The 16,709-nt window shown below is 31.7% G+C and overlaps 3 protein-coding genes across 3 annotated transcripts; 1 reads left to right on the top strand and 2 right to left on the bottom strand.

Moving 5' to 3' along the window:
* Positions 1-472: 472 nt before the first annotated feature.
* Positions 473-3,476, bottom strand: LOC122608246 (DNA-directed RNA polymerases II and V subunit 8A-like). Its single transcript, XM_043781333.1, has 5 exons — positions 3,267-3,476; positions 1,345-1,502; positions 1,137-1,231; positions 958-1,063; positions 473-825 (listed from the first exon to the last, which is right to left on the bottom strand). Exons 1-5 carry the CDS (start codon positions 3,337-3,339, stop codon positions 811-813), a joined length of 447 nt encoding a protein of 148 aa, XP_043637268.1. The 5' UTR covers positions 3,340-3,476; the 3' UTR covers positions 473-810.
* Positions 3,477-4,245: 769 nt separating this feature from the next.
* On the bottom strand, positions 4,246-8,989 carry LOC122607307 (transmembrane protein 87B-like). The gene is made up of 5 exons (XM_043780256.1): positions 8,723-8,989; positions 5,791-6,730; positions 5,622-5,717; positions 5,374-5,510; positions 4,246-4,651 (listed from the first exon to the last, which is right to left on the bottom strand). The coding sequence occupies exons 1-5, from the start codon at positions 8,971-8,973 to the stop codon at positions 4,468-4,470; spliced, it is 1,608 nt and encodes a 535-aa protein (XP_043636191.1). The 5' UTR covers positions 8,974-8,989; the 3' UTR covers positions 4,246-4,467.
* A 4,234-nt stretch (positions 8,990-13,223) lies between these two features.
* On the top strand, positions 13,224-14,460 carry LOC122608651. The gene is made up of 2 exons (XM_043781742.1): positions 13,224-13,422; positions 13,846-14,460. The coding sequence occupies exons 1-2, from the start codon at positions 13,258-13,260 to the stop codon at positions 14,368-14,370; spliced, it is 690 nt and encodes a 229-aa protein (XP_043637677.1). The 5' UTR covers positions 13,224-13,257; the 3' UTR covers positions 14,371-14,460.
* The last annotated feature ends 2,249 nt before the right edge of the window (positions 14,461-16,709 follow it).

Genomic DNA, 16,709 nt, shown 5'->3' with positions numbered 1-16,709 from the left:
GTACATAAGATTACAAAAATGAACTCAATGTTGCTTAACCAAAGTCTCAAAATCTTTAAACAATACTTCGCTTATATTTTTCTTTTTCAATCGGCGTGGATTTCAGTTATATCTGTGACGAAGCGATGATAAAATGAGAAGAGGTGTCAAGATGAACAAATAAGGACAAAAAAGACAAAGTGTGCAAATATTCGGGGCTTACTTGTGAGACTAAAATGGTGTCTTGTCTACAAGTGTAAATCATAGAGACGTTTAAAAACACAGAAAAAATCGGACCAAATGTAATGTAAACCACCATTTGATCTATTCCTTGTTTTACAGACAATTTCTAAAAATAATTATATAAAAAAAACTTTATATGGTATTGTTGGAAGAATATAGGATCTTTTGATCTAGTATTCTATAAATAGTGTCTACTTGTCATATATAATGCCCTGACGCAAGAGCTTCTACCTAATCATAAATCGCGATAGAAATTTAAAAACCTCAATTTTTTCCTTCTGAAAAACACAAGAATGTCCCGGACTTGAAGCTGAAACGATTATACATAGGTAGCGTACTTTAAACTTGAGCTTGTTCATATCCATAACAGATTTAATTGCTGTCAGGAGAATCCTCTAAAAGGCCACTTTATACCAAATGATCTAAAATCTATCAAGTTATTCTAGACAACAATTAAGAAGTTGTCGACTTCCACTTAAACTCTTGAACAATTAATCGTAAACTTCATATTCTTAACACATTCTACATCAGAGTTATATAAAATCAAATTTCTTCCACTTTATGACAACCAGATTGAGATATGTTGAATTAAGCCTTGTCCACCTGTAATAAAAAAATAAAAAGAATTTAGTCATTTACTGAGACCAACCAAACTGCAGCAAAATGGGTCAGGTAGAATAAATCGGTTGAAAGTAAATTAGATAGTTACAAAATAAAAAGTGAAAATGTTGTTACCTTCCTCATGAGGATGAACAACCTCTGATCAAGCTCAAACTTAGCTGCAATTGAGGGGTCACCTCTCAACAACATCAATAAACCACCAAAGGACACATAAAGATCCCTGAAAAACCAAATCACAGATATAAGTCATATTGACCAAAACTTCATCAATAGCATAAAGGTGATCAACGTACGCTTTAACATTGGCTCCAGAGCCTTCCTCAGAGATCCTATATAACTTTCCATGCATCACGTATTCAAATTTGTCAGCAAGCGACTTTCGCCCGCCCTGGAAATAGGAACAGAACTTAGTAAAACCTTCGCCAAAAGTATAACTTGACTTCGATTTCAAGGTTTAAGAATCCACTGTCACAGAATATGGAACAGAAGTGTTGAAAATACCGGAGTAAAAAATCCACTGTCAGGGGTTCCATCCAAATTCAAGGTAGTAGCTAGTACCATCATAAACTTCTCACCGACGTGCATAGGATAGACCTCTGTGTTCACATCCAGCTGCATGTACATATCAAATTGATCGCTCCGTGCTTCAATGCGATTAACTACATAAAACATGTGCCAAACAAACATATCATTCTGCATTCATAACCAAGCATAGATCATCATCATATTGTAGTCCAAATTCAAACTTTAAACTTCAATTAGAGCATCAATTTCATTTAGAATATGAATATTTGATTGCTCTGAAATTAATAAATAATACAAACTTGTAATGTGCACATCAAAACAGGAGACGATAAGAAATCTTCCCTTTTCACTATACAAGTTTCTGAGTTTCTCTACCTATTAATCTTCAAGCTTGAATTTTCGAGCCATGCTTATCAATATAGTCCATAGTATAGCATTATTTGATCATGCCACGTGTAAGTTTCAAGGATATAACTCGATAGTCGTCCTAGTAGTGAATCATGTCTAACACATACAAATTATACGGAGTATTCAATAAAACACAAAATGGACAAAAAAAGGTTGTGGGTCATCCCGACCCAACCCTTTCCATCCAAACAGAAATAAAACACAAAATGGACAAAAAAGGTTTGCAAACTCCTCCGTCTAATGTGCGACTTTCTTGTACAATTATACTACAGCATTTTTCTCAAGTAATTTTCATCAACACCTTGACTTGCAAATCTTATAATTTTTTACAACCTAATTCCAAGATAACCAAATCAGCTAACACTAACTAGAATCTACTTCTCAAGGACAATTCATAAAAATATACCAAAAGATAAAGAAAGTTAGCAGACGGCCACTGAAATGAAAACGAATACCATCATAATACAACAAATACTAGTACTACTGCACTCAAATCTCCAGTCATAACTGTTCCACTATCTGGCATACAATATTGAATATAAACTCTTCGAGTTTTCTAGCACACTGGCAAGATTTTCAACTACTAGTTTAGATTTGCAACTACTCTTGTTGAAGCAACTTATCAATTATTGAAAATCATCACACTACTTAGCAAAAACTCCTACAGTTAAGGCCATCAAAGCTACTTTGTAGATATGAAACATCCTAGTTTTTATGCACATATGACTTTGTAGCCTCACTATAGTGCTTGAAATTATCATCACAATCTCCCTTCCATTCTCATGTACCACACCACTCTTTTACTAGCCTAAACTCACTTCTACGTGGCATTGCAGCATAATCTTAAATTCGTTCAAGTATACCATACTTGACTAACTTCCATAGTTTAACATATCTTGTTGATACTTGATACGGGCCTAAGTTTGGGTTATAACACATTTAACCATAATTCAGGAGCTCGAAAACATCCCAACTATCTCTACCATTTAGCTCAAAAATCACCTTTTTTGTATCCTTGTAAACAAACACATCCTCTTTTTCTACCTTATTCACAAAACACTTACTGCACACCTTAGAAACATCCCGACTTACTTTATAAACTTTCCTTAAACAACTTGATTTTTTTTTAAAACCCACATCACATAATGCTATAACAAATCTATACAAATTATCAAGTTTGAATTTTTATAAATTTTCTTCTAATAATTTGATTTTTCTTCAATACCCACATCACATAATGCTATAACAAATCTATACAAGTTATCAAGTTTGAATTTTTATTCATTTTCTTGTAATAATTTAATTTTTCTTCAATACCCACGTCACATAATGCTACAACATACCTATAAAAGTTATCAAGTTTGAATTTGTTTTGTAATAATTTCATTTTCCTTCAATACCCACATCACATAATGCTATAAAAAAGCTATAGAAGTAATAAAGCTTGAATCTTTATTAAGAAAAACTGGAAAAAGTGATAGTAGTAGTACCTTTGTCAAATTTCTTGCCATCTGGGTCAAGCTGATCAACCCTAAATATATCTTCGAATAAGGTTTCAACCATCTTTTTTGGGCTTAATAATAAGCAAATATAATGATTTCAGGCAAAAGTAACAGATCGCCACAAAGAGATTCGGGTGAGTGTGGGTTTTTGGGGGTTTAGTTTCTGTTATTTAACACGAAAAAGAGGGTTTTATGCCCTTCTCTTTTTCTTTCTGTTGGTTTTACAATTTTTTTTAAAAAAGTATATTTTTGTTTTGAATATTATATAAATGAAAATCCATTTAAAATTTAATTTTTTATTTATTATTTGTATAATACAATAAAAAAAATTCAGAAATAATTTTTTTTTTTTGGTAACCCTTTTACCATTATGTATTCATTAATCTTCGGTTGAAAATAGAAAAAGACATTAATAAATGTATGTCTAAATATTTTATTTTGCGGTTTAAAATAGATGTCTAGTTTTCTAAACTGGCAAAGTTCCATATCAACGGATGAAATTGAAGAGGCCATTGGCACGATTCATAAAATCAAAGACCTCTTCGATTTAAATTTGCACTGACCTAATTAGCCAAGAAATCAAATACGAGCAGTAACTATCAAACTTTCGATAACCAGCTTAGGAATTCTTTTTGTCAAAGTTACATTTTCAAATAACTAGAGAACCAAACAACTCTACTTTTTATCACGATTTTGTAACGACTAAAAAACTAAACGAAAAGTTAGTTTTATTGGTAGGCTTGTATCGAACAGATTATTATTAAATATGTTCAACTTATTCAAACTTTATAATTTTTATTTTAACCCATCTCACTTAAGCTCGATAGCAACCCTAAATAGAAGGTTGGTGTATTGATAACCCGGTATAGATGGGCCTTTGTAGCACGACTGATCTTTAACAAATATGTTACAGCAAATTCAAGTCTTCTATAAAGATGTCTCGAAATAAAAATTTAGATCATATATCTAACACTGCAAAGTGACTGATTTTCTCATTTCTGTGTAGTAAAACCTTCATAAAGGCAGTTAACTACAAGTACACTTTCTATCATCGTTAAGAAAGTTCCAACTCTGTTGCATACTCGAAACAGGAAAGGCATAAAAGCCTTGTGGGGGCAACCGTATGTTAGGCACGTTTTTATACATACACAACAAGAAATTTACAAGAATCAACCAAGCAAACCAAAGCTCATTCTCGTTTGTCTTCTGCTAGATCTTCTGTCAGCCCAATAAGATGATCTGTTGATCCAAGACCTTTCTTTTCCTTCCTTTCCATCACCGTTCCAACTTCACCACCATCCACTTTCACTCCAGTTGTAAGAGATATTGCCTCCTCATCATAGTCATCTCCTGTGTCCCCCGCATACGTGTATCTAAAACCAAAAAATATAAAAAATGTATTTAGAAGTGGAGATATAAGTGGTTCGGGCAGGTTAGGTAATGGGTCAAAATGGATTTGACACGGCATTGTAGAACTCTATATACAGGTCAAGAGAGGTAGGTCTTGGTTGGGTTTACAAACACTTCTTCGTCCAAAGATCTTAAATTTAGTAAAAGTAATCAGAGCCTCATACAAGATTTACAATAAATATACTAGTTTAATACAAACTTATCCTTTTGGATTAAAGTGATTAGGAGGAAGTATGATGAATTAAAAAGCCATTTTCGATGAATTTTATCAATCTAACCTATTTCCTTTTTAGCTAACTTCAATTATTTACCACTTTGATCCGTTTCAGAAAAGCATTACTCAGATCAACCTCAGGTATAAAAGGGTCAATATGGACACCTTGTTATCAACCACCATACCTTCCAAAAGCAGATATTCTAATACACACTTTGTCCCACTTAAATAGTAATGTGTATCAGACATGCTGGGGACGGGAACCAAATTCCATGTCTGATGTATAAGAAGTGTTTACAGTGCTTATCAACCAATGTTATAAAGTTTAAAATTCAGAAGGCAGAGAACATGAAAAAGTAAAGGTGGCAAAATGGGCATTTGGTGGGATAATAACATAAACTGAATTAACACTTTCATAGATCAAACTTTCCACCTGTATGCAAAATAAACAATTGATATCAACCAACTAACCTAGTGGGATTGCGAGAAGGTGCCCAAAGGATGCATATCACAACCAACAGAGAAAAGGCAAGCAGCGACCAGAAAGCAGGAATAACCCAGTAGATACGCCATAGCTCACTTATTGGATCAGTTGCATTAAAGTACAGCTGCAGAAACCAATATAATCATGAAAAACATTTAGCCAAAATAAAGATTACACAATGCCAAAAAAAAATTTCCACTAGCCACTAGTTGTACCATAAAAAGATGAACAGTACCTCATAGCCAATCCAAGCGATAGAGAGTAGCACAAAAAGTGCAAGGGAATTTGTGAATTTTCTATAAACCTCCAGTTTAGCGATGCTTCTCCTCATCTACATAATGAAGAAGACATAATTAGCACCTTTTGTATAAAATTTCCATGATGAGTCTTAGGAAAAAGGTTACCTGAAGCTTCTCTAGTGTCTTGGACAAAGATGAGAAAATCCATAAAATAAACCACGCATCCAAGAAAGCAACAGGCAATACCAAATACAGTTTGGTCTTTCCAGAAAAATCGTTGATGTTTCCCAAGTTCTCAACAAGCTCAAGTGCCTCTGAAGCAACAAAGTATACGGCACCAAGAATCAACACTTTTAAGGTCACACCACCAAGTGTAGGCCTTACCACACCATATCCCATTGAAACTACCAAAAGCAGTAACCGAGAAAGAGTCTTCTTGAAGGCACTAATGGTTACCGCCCACACTGTAATACCCATGGGCCTACTTCCAGTTACACTAAGATTCGAATAGTCGAAATACCAAAATGCCATTTCACACATCCCGAGTGCAATTACAGCTGAGATATGATAATGTAACTGCATAATGTCCTTCCAGAACTGAACAAACCTTAAAAACCAACCCAGCCCGAGGACAAGATAAGCCAAAGACATGACTCCATATATAGTCATGAGTGGGACCATCTTTCCGGGCAAATAACCATCTGGATTCCGCCACACGGTTCTGCCGGTAACAGTTGTACCCTTGAGTTCTGGATCACAATACATAAAATAGAGATAATACATTCCTGTCTTATTTATCTCAACGGATTGAGCAGGCATTTTTGCTTCTTGCTCTTTCCCTGCAAAGAAGGTGTGGATGCGCTTCGGCCACTCAGGGTTGTTTTCATCTTTTTTGATAATGACCTCTCCTACTGTGCAAGAACCATCTGCAGCCAGCTTCGGATCGCAACACAGGACATTAGAATTACTTTTTAGAAATTTGCCCCCAATTCTTTCAGTATCTTTCACCTCAAATACAATAGTTTCGACTAATCCAGTTTTACTCTGCATTGCATTTTGACTCTTTGCTGTTTCCTCAGTCCTCTTGAAGGTTACACTTTCAAACCTGAGATGTCATCAACGAATGCTATCTTATTAAACTTGCATAATTCAACATATGCCACAAATAGGACAAAAGGGAAAATTTTGTTCATATAACAAATATATAGATGGATTTTTATTTATGTTTGTCTGTTACTTCAAGGTAATTACTCCTAGGGGTATCGCATTCATGTTAACAATTGGAATACTACTCATCTCGTTCAAGCATAACTTATATGCCTTTAATCCTTTATTACTAAAACCTAATTGTACAAGTAAGCGAGTAACACTTACAAAGATTTACATCGGATTCTTGTCATCTGCCTCAAGCATAAAAGTGATGGGAGAAAGAAGTATAAGAATTTCAGAAGTGAAGATATCCTGTCTAGAAAGGGGGGTATAAATACTGAAACACTACTAGAATAGAAATTTTATCTTTCAAAATTTAGAGCTTCTACAAGTCATACTTAACAATTAGGCAACGAAAGGTGCCACATCAAAATTTGTATGAAATATTAATCAATGCTCATACATGAACATGATATTAAACCGCAAAGACAACACTGGAAAAATTTCAGGTCTAAAAAAGATGAATTGGCATAGCCTTAGAATGCAATACAGAGTAAAAGCGGATCAGCTAAAGCTATTAAATTTTATGTGAAAGATAGAGACGTATTCGGTGCCTTTTCTTAAAAGCATGTATAATGTGTTAGTTTGTAATCAGAAGCTCAATTCAGATAGTTCTTGTAGTGATTCAAAGATTGGAAAAAAAGATACTTGCAGAAGACAATGAAGAAACTAAAAGGCCTCCTAAGTCAGCTGAGATTAAAACTGGAATGCATTGTGCACCACATCAAAACTCTGATTCTATCATTTTACTCCAACTATCCTACACATGGTAACATAAACACACTTTACCGCATATATTTCAGCTTCACATTCTAACGAAGTATTTACTTAACACTCATACTTTATACTCGTATCAATTTATGCTATGTTATATAGGAATTAATAACCATGCGGAGCTTTTGTAATATTAAAGATTCACACTAATATGTCTGCACTCCTCTTGTCAGTAACATGTTGCCTACCATTTTCTTTGCACCAAACTTCTATACATTTTTATGTTGTTGAGATCCAATATCACTAATCAAATGACAAACATCATTACCTTTCCAGTAAATAGATACATAGAGGGAGAGATTTGGTGCCACTAGGTTCAGTTTCCGCAAAAGTTGACAATGTTATATATTTATAATGGCAGAATAGGTTTCATATACAGGTTCTATTGTAATTCTCGCTCATCTACCAGCAGATTGTTGAGTCGTGTGACAGATATGTGCGGGGATGACCGCATCAATCCTCTTGTGAGCTTCTGTATATGATACTTTTGGCCCCTAAATCAAGTTGGTGACTTTTATGGCCCTAGTGTGCAAGCAATCATGTTCGACTAAGATTTTCGCTAATGTGGCTCTATAACTACAACCCCAGTGTAACTGTAAACTATTTACCAAATCAAAAATCAACAAAATCTACCCAAAGTCAGCCGTGAAACATGTAATTATGTGTCTTCGTTGCTTGCTTCATGCAAGCTTGTGTGTTTAACTATATACGAGTATTAGTTATATAAAAGTAAAAAGTGTGCCAATCATGGGCCTTAGGACTATGGTTAACTAGCAGTAGCGAGTTGTACACGGCATTTTGTATTTTCCGGATACAGTAAGGGCGGGTTTTTTATAAACATTTTATCATCATTTCCCTAAAAGCTATAATTAGCAAAATCCTAAATCCCCGACACGACTGAGATGTAGACAGTCATCCAAACATACAAAACCGCTACCCGAGTATGTAAAACTATATACTCATAATTACCTAAAAAAATTACAAAAATGAAATAATAACTACAATAAAACATAACATCACATCACATTTCTATAAATAGCAATTTACCAAAACAGATCAATATCAAAATTCAACATAATCCACAAATAAAATAAATATATCAAATATAACCAACCTGATAAAGGATTTGCCTTCAAGTGGTTTACTTTCAGAAACAGAATTAGTAAAATTATTATTATTATTATTATCTTCTAAATGATATTTAGAAGCAAATAAACCTTCACTACCGCCATGAAATAAAAATGCATTTAATTGTGGACTGAAATGTTCATTTTTATATTCATGAATTGCAGCTTCAATTTGTAAGATTGAGATATTTAATATTAATAATATATTTATAAGTGATGATGATTTATTTTGTTTCATTTTTTTTGATTTGATTCTAGAATGTGAAAAAGGGGGAAGAAAGAGTCACGATGACTGTATATGACTCACTACTTTGATTTTTTTTTTTTTTTTTTTTTTGTTTGGGGCTGGGTTTGGATTTTCGGGTTGTAACGACGTCGTTTGGTGAGTAAATTGGTAACACCGACCCATATTGTATGTTTGACTTTCGTTTAAGAGAAAAATAAGATAAAAATGTATGTTTGACTTTACATCTAAAAATAAAAATTTAAAAGGAAAAAAAACAAATGCTGGATCCATAATTAATCTCTATCACAAACCTGTAGGAGAACCAAATGCCTTGTTTTATATTAAAATAAATGTCACTTTTTAAAAAAATATTACCATTTTACTTCTTTTTTTTCTTAATGTAAACGTTATATTCACATCACTTTACAATCAATTTATATGATTCCTTGTTCTATGTTTATATCAAAGGAATCCCAACGTCTTGGCCTCTTGAAAGACAATCTCGTTAAGGATATTTACCTTCCTAAACCTCTTATTGTTTCTTGTCTTTCATAAGCAGACCTATGTTTTTTTTCTTGATAAAAAATCCGATCAATTGTCATACATACTCGGGACTAGGAAAGAAGGAACAAAAGGTTTTACCATTTTACACTTGATATAATTTTTGACAATTCATATTATACATGATGTATAGATATGTACCGATAGATAATGTATGTATTTTTGTAGACAAATAATGGATTTTTACGCATAATCAGCTCTTTATAGTATGCAATGATAGCTAACATCAAAAACTTGTACGAGTATGTTTTTTTATTGATACTTGTTTTGGATAGGATAAAGAGTACACCATGATTTACAATCAAAAAATAGTATCAAGGTTAACGAAGCGGTCAAACGATTCTTGAGTGAATTGGATTTGTAACTCTTATTTTACGTCATGATTTATAACTCTTATTCTACGTCATGATTGTATTACCTTACTCACAACTTGCTAACAAAACTTTTTCAGTTTTTCTCCTTATCTAGATATTTTGTAATATATAGATGAACTCAAATCAAGTTAAAGCAGACAATATAAATAGAAACCGTGATATTGATCAGGAATACCATGAAATGATTTTTCTAATTCTATAATTATGAAATATATCATTACTCCTTACTAAAAATTATTCACCCATGTTGAAAGTTTACAAGATTTGAAACATGAGATTTTACGTTTTTATCCTTCCTCACCTCTTTAGTCTTCCCTCTCCCAATTAATATCTTTCAATAAATACAAATACCCTTCATCAAAAGCAGACACATTAAACATTAATATATGTCTTCTCTATACCCTAAAACACACACAACATATTCATATGGAGTCGGGAATTATGGCGCCACCGCGTCTATTAATATAGATCCCGATCAAGCAAAAGTCATAATTAACGAGATCAAAAGATTTCAAGATTTTACGTTTTTATCCTTCCTCACCTCTTTAGTCTTCCCTCTCCCAATTAATATCTTTCAATAAATACAAATACCCTTCATCAAAAGCAGACACATTAAACATTAATATATGTCTTCTCTATACCCTAAAACACACACAACATATTCATATGGAGTCGGGAATTATGGCGCCATCGCGTCTATTAATATAGATCCCGATCAAGCAGAAGTCATAATTAACGAGATCAAAAGATTTTAAGATCAGAAAGAAGTCGTAATCAATGATATTAAAAGATTTTAAAATTACAACAATCGAAACTCTCTCAGAATTGATAATGTTTGCTGTAAACTAACCTTTTCATAAAATAATTAATCAAGTGGAATCCTATTCAAATCTAAAGATTAAAAAAGAAGTGATTTTATGAATCATGTACCAATTTCTATCTCATTGTCCATTAGGCCATCTACCTACTCTGCAAAAGCAAGAGCACTAAACATTAGTCAATCCATATTCTTTTCGAGTTTTTCTTTTTTCATAAGGTTCAAAATACATATTTTAAAGTTTTGTTTCAATATCAATACACAATATTTATATTTATATTTATATTTATATATTATATAAATCTTTTTCTAAGATTAAATCACGTAAGTAGTCCACATCAATATTTCTTGTTGATATTATATAATATATTAGGTTTTTAACTCATGCGATACGCGAATAGTTATGAATATTGTTTTATTCACATTGAGATGAATAATTTTAAGACGATTCTTGTTAAACTTACGATGTACGAATAATTTGACAACGAAAAAGAAACAATAGTATGTAATCTTTCTACATGATCAATAGGCAAATCAATAGGCAAATCTCATACCCGGTAACAATATCACATATGTCCTCATGAAAGATAAAAATAATTTTGGAGATGACATACATTTATATGCTCATGGCTAGATGTGGTTGCAACATCATATATGAGGAAAGCTATGTGTTTTTACTGTAACGTTGGATGTGTGACAATCATAATGACAAAACAATTCATCACCATATTAATTTTAATATGTGCTTTTGGATTGTTAGTAATAACTTCAGAAGAGTAAAAAAAACATAAATATATATCAGAAAGGTTATTAAATCTGTGTTAAACAACTTTCATGTTGTGTCTTTTATTTTGTGTGCAAATATAGCTTCAATATAAACTTATTTTCTACTGGGATAAAAACACAATTGATATATAGTAAGATAAATTAAAAAAAAAATGAACTTAAATTTAAACATAACACTATGAATATAAAAAATCAAAAACAAATATATATTTATAGATTTGCAATCAAATTAAATAACGAAAATATTACTTTGATGTTGGAAGTATTTTTGTGTAGAATGAACCGAATAATTCTATTTATTTTCTAAAACTAAAAAATTTGACATAGTTGAAATTTATGGGATTTAAGATTTGATATCTTTTATTATACTAAAGCATAGTTGCTTTAAAAACTTATTAACCAATCACAACTTTCGATTTGTTAATATTGACTTTTGTTTTCAATTTTGACTTTAGTTTACACTTTTTTATTTTCTATCATAAATTTACACTTTTTACCTAATAGTTTTAACAAAATAAATAAATAATAATAGCTAATATCTATCCGATAGAATAATAGCTAATATTTATCAATTAAAATAATAACTAATATATATTCAATAATATGTTCTATCATATATATATATATATATATATATATATATAATTAATTATAAATAAATTAAAAGACAGTTGAACTAATGACTTATTAATCAATCATATCGCTCGATTTTATCAAATTGACTCTCTCTGATGTCATTATTTAGTTTTTTACATAATTTTATTTAATTAATAAAAAAAATAATTAAAATAATTATTTTTACAATGGTATTAAAATTGGTTTCTATCTAGAAAGCCCGGTTTTCACACACGAACAATTGTACATTGCAGTATCTCGAGTTAAGTCGAGAAAGGGTTTTAAGGTGTTAATATGTGACACCTTACACAAATTTCGTCTATAAAGAAGTATTTCATATGATGAAGGAGGGTATATGCTTCCAATATTTTTTTTATTACATTAGTTTTTTTTATTAGCTTAACATTCTTGACATTTGAATTGAACACTTATTATCTATTTATATCTTCAACTTTAAAATTATAAGATTTTATGAGTTACATGTATTAATATCTAATATTAATAATGTCGTACGTATCGTGTCCAGTGTTGAACACGGGTTTAAAATCTAATTATATGCCTAATAGTTAAAATAAATAAATAAATAAAACGTTTACCTAAGTTGCCAAGAAATTTATAAGTTCAATGTTTTGTACGTCTAAAACAAAATAAATGTGGATATTATCACATTCAAGGCTTAAAATTTGGTTGTGTTTTTTTTTTTTTTTTTGGATCTTTACGTATTCATACATTTTTTTTATGGGAATAATATTAGTTTTGTTTTTTTATCTATCGAGTATCTTATAAAGGAAAAAGGATAAAAACTACTAAGAAATGTTGGGTGTTTTTTATATCTCAAGAAAATTAGACGTCCTACTATCATATTTTGTAGTGGCTTTTTTCAACCACGTCTTTATTTGATACTAGACAGATACAGAAATATAAATTGCAATACAATAATAATAATCATTTTCAATCAAAGTCCCTTTCTTTATCTCACTTTTGATGGCAACAACTCTCCACTATCTCATCCAAAAGAAAACATAATGGATCCAATTCAGCTTCCATAACTTGAGGAGCTATATACTCTTTCACCATCAACAAATATATACAAATTCAATTCATTAGTAATTAATATTTTTCTTGTAATCAGAAAGACAGAAAATGGCAATTCTTCACTACATGGACACCATTTTAGTCCCATTTAGCTTCTTCATTACATTTGGTTACCATTCTTATCTTTGGTACAAATTCAAGACCAAACCATCTTGCACCACAATCGGCATCGAGTCCATCAAGAGAAAACATTGGCTGAAAGACATGAAGCAGGTATTTTATGATTTGTTTTTATACATATATGTGTAAAAAACCTACACAAATCATAATTAAAACATGGCTGAATGATATAAAAAACGTATCGTATTAGAGTACTATAACATTTTTTGTTTTGCCAGGCAAAGTATTTCCACAACCAAGTTATTAACACGTTTGTCACTAACAAAACTTAAACTCACAACCTCCTAGTTGTCAAATCACCACAAATACCGCTAGGCCGGCCCTTTTGAATGTTATATACATATATATATGGGAAAATGATCTGAGTTGCACTATCGGGATGTTGATGCAGTTGTTTTTAATTAGAAAAATTCCGTTTACCTTTTGAAGTTTATTAAGAATATATGAGCGTACACGCAAAACGGGTTATTTTCACAATATTTATATGTAACTCGATTTTTTGTGTTATATGTGTAGGGAGACGATAAGCAAGGTACGCTAGCGGTACAAAGTTTAAGAAATACATTGATGAGCTCTATACTAGTTGCTATGGTCACTTCCATCCTAACACTAGCATTGGCTGCTTTGATAAACAACACATATAGTGCAAAAGATCTCTTTAGTAACTCATTTTTCGGGTTACACACTACTAAAATCCTTTTCCTAAAATACGGGTCAGCGTTCCTCTTCTTGTTAACTAGCTTTCTTTGTAGCTCTATGGCTGTTGCAACCTTGATCGATGCAAATTACTTGATTTATGCATTGGGAGCTGAGCCAGAGGCCGAAGGGGTGACATCACCATCGCCTTCATCATCACGTAAATATACAAGGGATATACTCGAAAGAGGGTTTGTTTTAGCTATTTTTGGGAATCGAATGCTTTGCATCACTTTTCCCGTGTTGTTTTGGTTGTTTAGTCCGGTGGTGTTCGTTATTGCTTCCATCGCATTAGTTTGGGGGCTCTATGTGCTTGATTTTGTTAATGTCGTTGGTTGCTACTGATCGATTAGTACAAGATCGAGCTCATTAACAAAATGAATATATATTGTATGAATGATTTGCATATATGTATATATGTTTTGCATAAACGTACGAAGGTCTGTTCTTTTTGGTCTACAAAATATATTAAAACCTTATAAACATGGATAAAAATACGAAAACTTTAAACAGTGTAACCAGTCGCGTTTATTGATTTCTATTATAAATCATAATCGTAGCAATAGCAATGTTATGATCAATAACTAAGACTTTTGTTTAGAAACAAAAAGTTAATTTTGTTCAAAACCGTGAGAAAACAGGCAATGGGTTTAACTAACCTAAGTGGGCTATCTAATCAACAAATGGTGGGCTTTGCTGTTGGACCAAAATGGCAAGGCCAACCATTAGGCCTTTTGCACTACTAGTTGCTTGTTATACATTTTTTTTTTTTTTTGTAATCTTATTTGGGGAACTATATATATGTTAAAGTGTAGGCCTTAATCTAGTCAAAAGTGATAGTCATCATCAGGTTGTTCATCTTTTAATGGCAAACAAAATATATTAATTTTTCTTCTTTATAAACTCCTGTAGTCCTGTGTTTGGCTTTTAAGAATGATCGAAGAATCAATAGAATATGAAGTTCATAGACAAGTAGGCTTTATACCGTGATTTTACTGAAGTTCAAAGTAGGTTTTATACTGCGATTTCACTACAACTATTGAATATAAAATCACTACCTTTAAAACATATCTTTATACAGTGTGGGATAAAAATAATAAGGTTGAAAAAAGAAAAATTACGTTACATATTCTTTTATTTAGGTCATAGTGTGTAGCTAGCTAATATAATATGTTTTGTGTTAATTTGAAGAGCCACTAACTTTTTTTCGAATAAAGTTTTACTTCATTTTTATGGTCGATGCATAATGCACACAATATCACCTATATTGGAACAGACTTGAAAATTTACTACCTTACACAGTACAAACTTTAAAAGTTTATTATTACCTATACTGGTACATATTCTTATGATCAAAAGGTTATACAATTAGGGGAATGAGTGGTCACCCATCTTCCCCCATCACTGATCAATCAAAATCTTCCACCTCAATTTTCCCTAATTTTTCTCTAATCTTCCCCATCTTCCCCAAATCATTGGCGCCATTTTTCCCCATCTTCCCCCAATCTCCACCTCATCATTTCTTTTTCATTTATTTTTAATACATGAAATCTAAAACTATATAAAAATAAAACATATACATACATATATAAAAGGGATTAATCACGGGAAGACTAACGTACTTTTCCATTTGTACACGGTTGCTTATTATACTTTTTTATCAATGAGTTTCAGCAACGAACTTTTTTTTTGTACAAGGTTAACCATTATCTTCATACCTGATTCTCTATCGTACTCATATCTTCATATCTTCTTCTCTCCGTAACAAAACACACCAGATCTTCAACACACACAAAAAAAAAAAATTTAAAAAAAAAGAGATTTCAAAAGTATAATAATCTTTTTTTTTTTCTTTGCATAATAGCCTCTCATTTTACAAGATCAAAAGTATGGGATTCTAGTCATTCCACTGATTCTTTAGTTTCTTTACTTACTTTCCTTCTTTCTTTTAATTTCTTTTGTGAGATGGTGGAAATATAATGATAGATACAAATACTTTCTTCTTCCTAACTATGTTCTTCTTACCAATCACCTTCTTTTTTAGAGGGAGTGATGATTAGATTTGTTATTGTATGAGTAAATCGGGATGAAGTATGAGAATTACCTTATCTTGACGGGGTAGTTTTCGATGATTGCAGCCATGGCAGTTTGTTCCTCCTTTGTCCGATTCACCACCATCAGTAGCAGCAACGCCATCCTTCTATCTAGATTTATATTTTTGTTGATAATATTATTCTATATTTATATTTCTTTCCTGGTTTATAATGTTATTCCTGATCTAATTTGAATGATAATAATGAAGTTCTAGATTTATAATGTTCGATTACCTCAATTGAGTTTAAATTCGGGTTTATTTCGATCCAATTCGATTAATTTGGGGTTTTGTTTCTTTAAAAATCGATCCGTATATGGGTTTTGTATCTCCAAAAATCTTGGTTGGCTTGGTCTCTTTTTTTTTTTTTTTTTAAATCCGGGGAAATCTGGGTTTTTTTTTTGAGGAGAGAGATTCAGATACGAGGACGAGAGAGAATCAGGGATAAAGATAATGGTCAACCTTGTACGAAAAAAAAAAGTTTGTGGTGAAACTCATGCATAAAAAAATATAATGGGCAACCGTGTACAAATGGAAAAATACGTTAGTTTTCTTGTGATTAATCCCTATATAAAATATAAATAAGTATAAA

The sequence above is a fragment of the Erigeron canadensis genome, chromosome 7 (assembly GCF_010389155.1).
Source record: "Erigeron canadensis isolate Cc75 chromosome 7, C_canadensis_v1, whole genome shotgun sequence".
Lineage (NCBI taxonomy): Eukaryota > Viridiplantae > Streptophyta > Magnoliopsida > Asterales > Asteraceae > Erigeron > Erigeron canadensis.
Note: the sequence above shows the minus strand (reverse complement) of the source record. Positions and strands in the feature narration are given on the sequence as shown.